This window comes from Sinocyclocheilus anshuiensis, unplaced genomic scaffold (genome assembly GCF_001515605.1).
Source record: "Sinocyclocheilus anshuiensis isolate Anshui unplaced genomic scaffold, SAMN03320099.WGS_v1.1 scaffold631, whole genome shotgun sequence".
Lineage (NCBI taxonomy): Eukaryota > Metazoa > Chordata > Actinopteri > Cypriniformes > Cyprinidae > Sinocyclocheilus > Sinocyclocheilus anshuiensis.
This window is the reverse complement of record NW_015548268.1, coordinates 1,378,870-1,381,373: the sequence shown is the minus strand read 5'-3', so window position 1 is coordinate 1,381,373 and position 2,504 is coordinate 1,378,870. Positions and strand designations below refer to the sequence as shown.

The 2,504-nt window shown below is 38.1% G+C and overlaps 1 protein-coding gene across 1 annotated transcript in view; it reads left to right on the top strand.

Moving 5' to 3' along the window:
• The first annotated feature begins 1,176 nt into the window (after positions 1–1,176).
• reck (reversion-inducing-cysteine-rich protein with kazal motifs) overlaps positions 1,177–2,504 on the top strand; it is a 48,725-nt gene continuing 47,397 nt past the window's right edge. The window contains exon 1 of the mRNA XM_016443254.1: positions 1,177–1,428. Coding sequence (XP_016298740.1) covers positions 1,359–1,428 — 70 coding nt within the window. The 5' untranslated portion in view covers positions 1,177–1,358. The remainder of the gene's footprint in view (positions 1,429–2,504) is intronic.

Below are 2,504 nucleotides of genomic sequence, written 5' to 3'. Positions count from 1 at the left end.
TCCATGTTTATTGGTAAGGCCCAATCACTACTGTACTTCTCCAGAATGGAGAGGCTTTGGTGCAGTATTAAAAAATATTAAATAGAGTCAGGCTTGACTGACGCACTCCTTTAGTCTGACTGAAATAATCAGTCCTTTTGTCATTGATTTTGACACAGCATTTGATCCCATTATATATGTCCTTTATGATGGCATATGTCCTTCCTCCTATTCCACTTTGGATGAGTTTTAGGAAAGTCCATTATGCCGTACCTAATCGAAGGCTTTTTTTTTTTTAAATCAATGAAGCATTCAAATATTTTTCTTGTGTTGTCTGCTGAAGGTATTTTTGTATGAGTGTGTGGAGTGTATGGATGTGATCTGATGCTCTCTGTTTAGGCATTAAGCCAGTGTGGCAGTTGTTTAGAATCTTGTGTTCTTGAATGAACTGAACTGATCTGTCATTAATAATAGAGCAGAATAGTTTTCCGAGGTCACTGTGATGCCCCTATAATTGTTTGGGTCGTACTTCTCACCTTGTTTAAAAGTCAGATTTATCAGATTATCTGTCCAGATTTCAGGAAAGTGTCCTTATTTTAATAAGAGATTAGATCATTTCAGCATAGCATCTTTTAATTTGGGGCTGCTATGTTTCAGCATCTTATTAGATATTCCATCCAAGCCACAGGATTTTAAATGTTTTCTAGGGATGTCATTGCCTCTTAGTTCATTTAATGCTATGGGCTCGTCTAAATGGTTTTGTAGTGAACTCTAGGTTATGTAATTGGGAGGTCAGATGTTTTTGGGTAAGGGTTGGTTCGGATTGTGAATAGAATTTCCCAAAATGTTCAGTCCAGATGTTTGGGTCATGGATGGGAATGTGTTTGTCTTCTTTGGATTAATCTGAATTATTCCAGAATTCCCCAAAATAATTTTGATCGACTGCAATCTCCAATCTCTCAGTCTTGTCTATTTGTATTTTTTTTCTGTCTAAGCTAATGTTTTGTTGTTGTTGTTGTTGTTTCTAACTGTTGTTGTGTTATGGCTGTGTCTGATGTCTGATCTTTTTTGTTGTTGTTGTTGAAGTTTTGTAAGGCTGTTTTTCTTGTTTTCTCTCTCTCCTGCTCGTGTGTCCGTCCCCCTCTCCCACCCTCGGGCACATAACGGTATAAGTGCGGTGTTTTCTCATGGCTCCGTTAGTTCCCCAGCCCTCCTCCAGCTCCAGCTCCAGCTCCGCGCACATGCTCAGAACTCCACGCCGCGCTCCGCGTCTCCTGAGCGGCCTGTGCTCTCCTGCGCTCCCGCTAGCACAGATGCTCTCATGGAGCTCGAGTCTCGTTTGCGTCTGAGTCCACCATGCACTTTAGGATTTCAGTAAGATGTACGTGTGTTGTGAGATAATCATTTTGCTTCTCTCCTGCAACTTCTGCGCCCTCGTCTACACTCAGGGTAAGTCCTCTTTCACTTCTCCGCTTCTGCTTCTAGTTGTTTTAACGTCAAGAATCGGATAGTTTTATCCGATAAAATATAATTTTTCACCGATGAGACGCGGTAAAAGCTGATACGCTATTAATAATGACTGATAGCAACATTTTAACAACATGATCGCAAGTTTGGACTTGTTGATTCTGCACCGTTATTCTCAACCAGGCTTTTAATGCTGCATCAGAATTATTGAATTGTGATTTGTGTTATGTTTGGTAAAGCATAAATCATTGATTGAGTCTATTCAGATGTTTGTATATGCTCGACTGTACCGTTATATTCCCGTCACTTCATTGAGTAGCTTATGAATCCATTATTCATGCTGCCTCGCTGTAGAATACTATGATTTTACAAAATGTAAGAGTCATTTCATAATAGTAACAAAATACTATGCAACAATGATTGTACTGTGCTGCATCGTGGGATAATAGTTCAAACATCTGTTTCGTTTGAGGGCACAGTTTTGGTGATTACATTTACTTTAATTTTATTTCATTTTGCACTTTTAAGAAAACAAGTTTTGCATTATGATTGAATTACAATTGCAATATTGTTCTTTATAATGTAGAATTATAATGAATTTTCGGAAATAATCCAGCAAATAGTGAATACATGCAATGCATATTTCATACCACAGTGCATTCTGGGAACTGAAGTGCTTTTACAGTTATAGTGTAATTATAAGAGATAACTGAGAGACAGACCATCACTGAGCTTCTTCAGCAGTTGTTCCCCGGTGCGTTCAGCTGAGGTGAGATCATGCTAATGTTATTCATGAAAGTGTGCTGAAGGTGTTGGAGACATTTGTGGTTTTGGTTCACAGCTGCCGTTTGTTGTAGGTGTCAGAATCAACTAATCTCGTTCCGTGATGTTTTGCATTGATAAAAAAAACAAAAAGTTAAACATACAAAATAAAATTTCACAATGGCAACATTTTGATGTTGTTTATAAAACTTAAAGACAATTCTTTCATGTTCTATTAGTGTCAAACAAAGTCAAACTTACATCTGGATGCTTTGAAGTGTGTGTGTGTTTGTGTG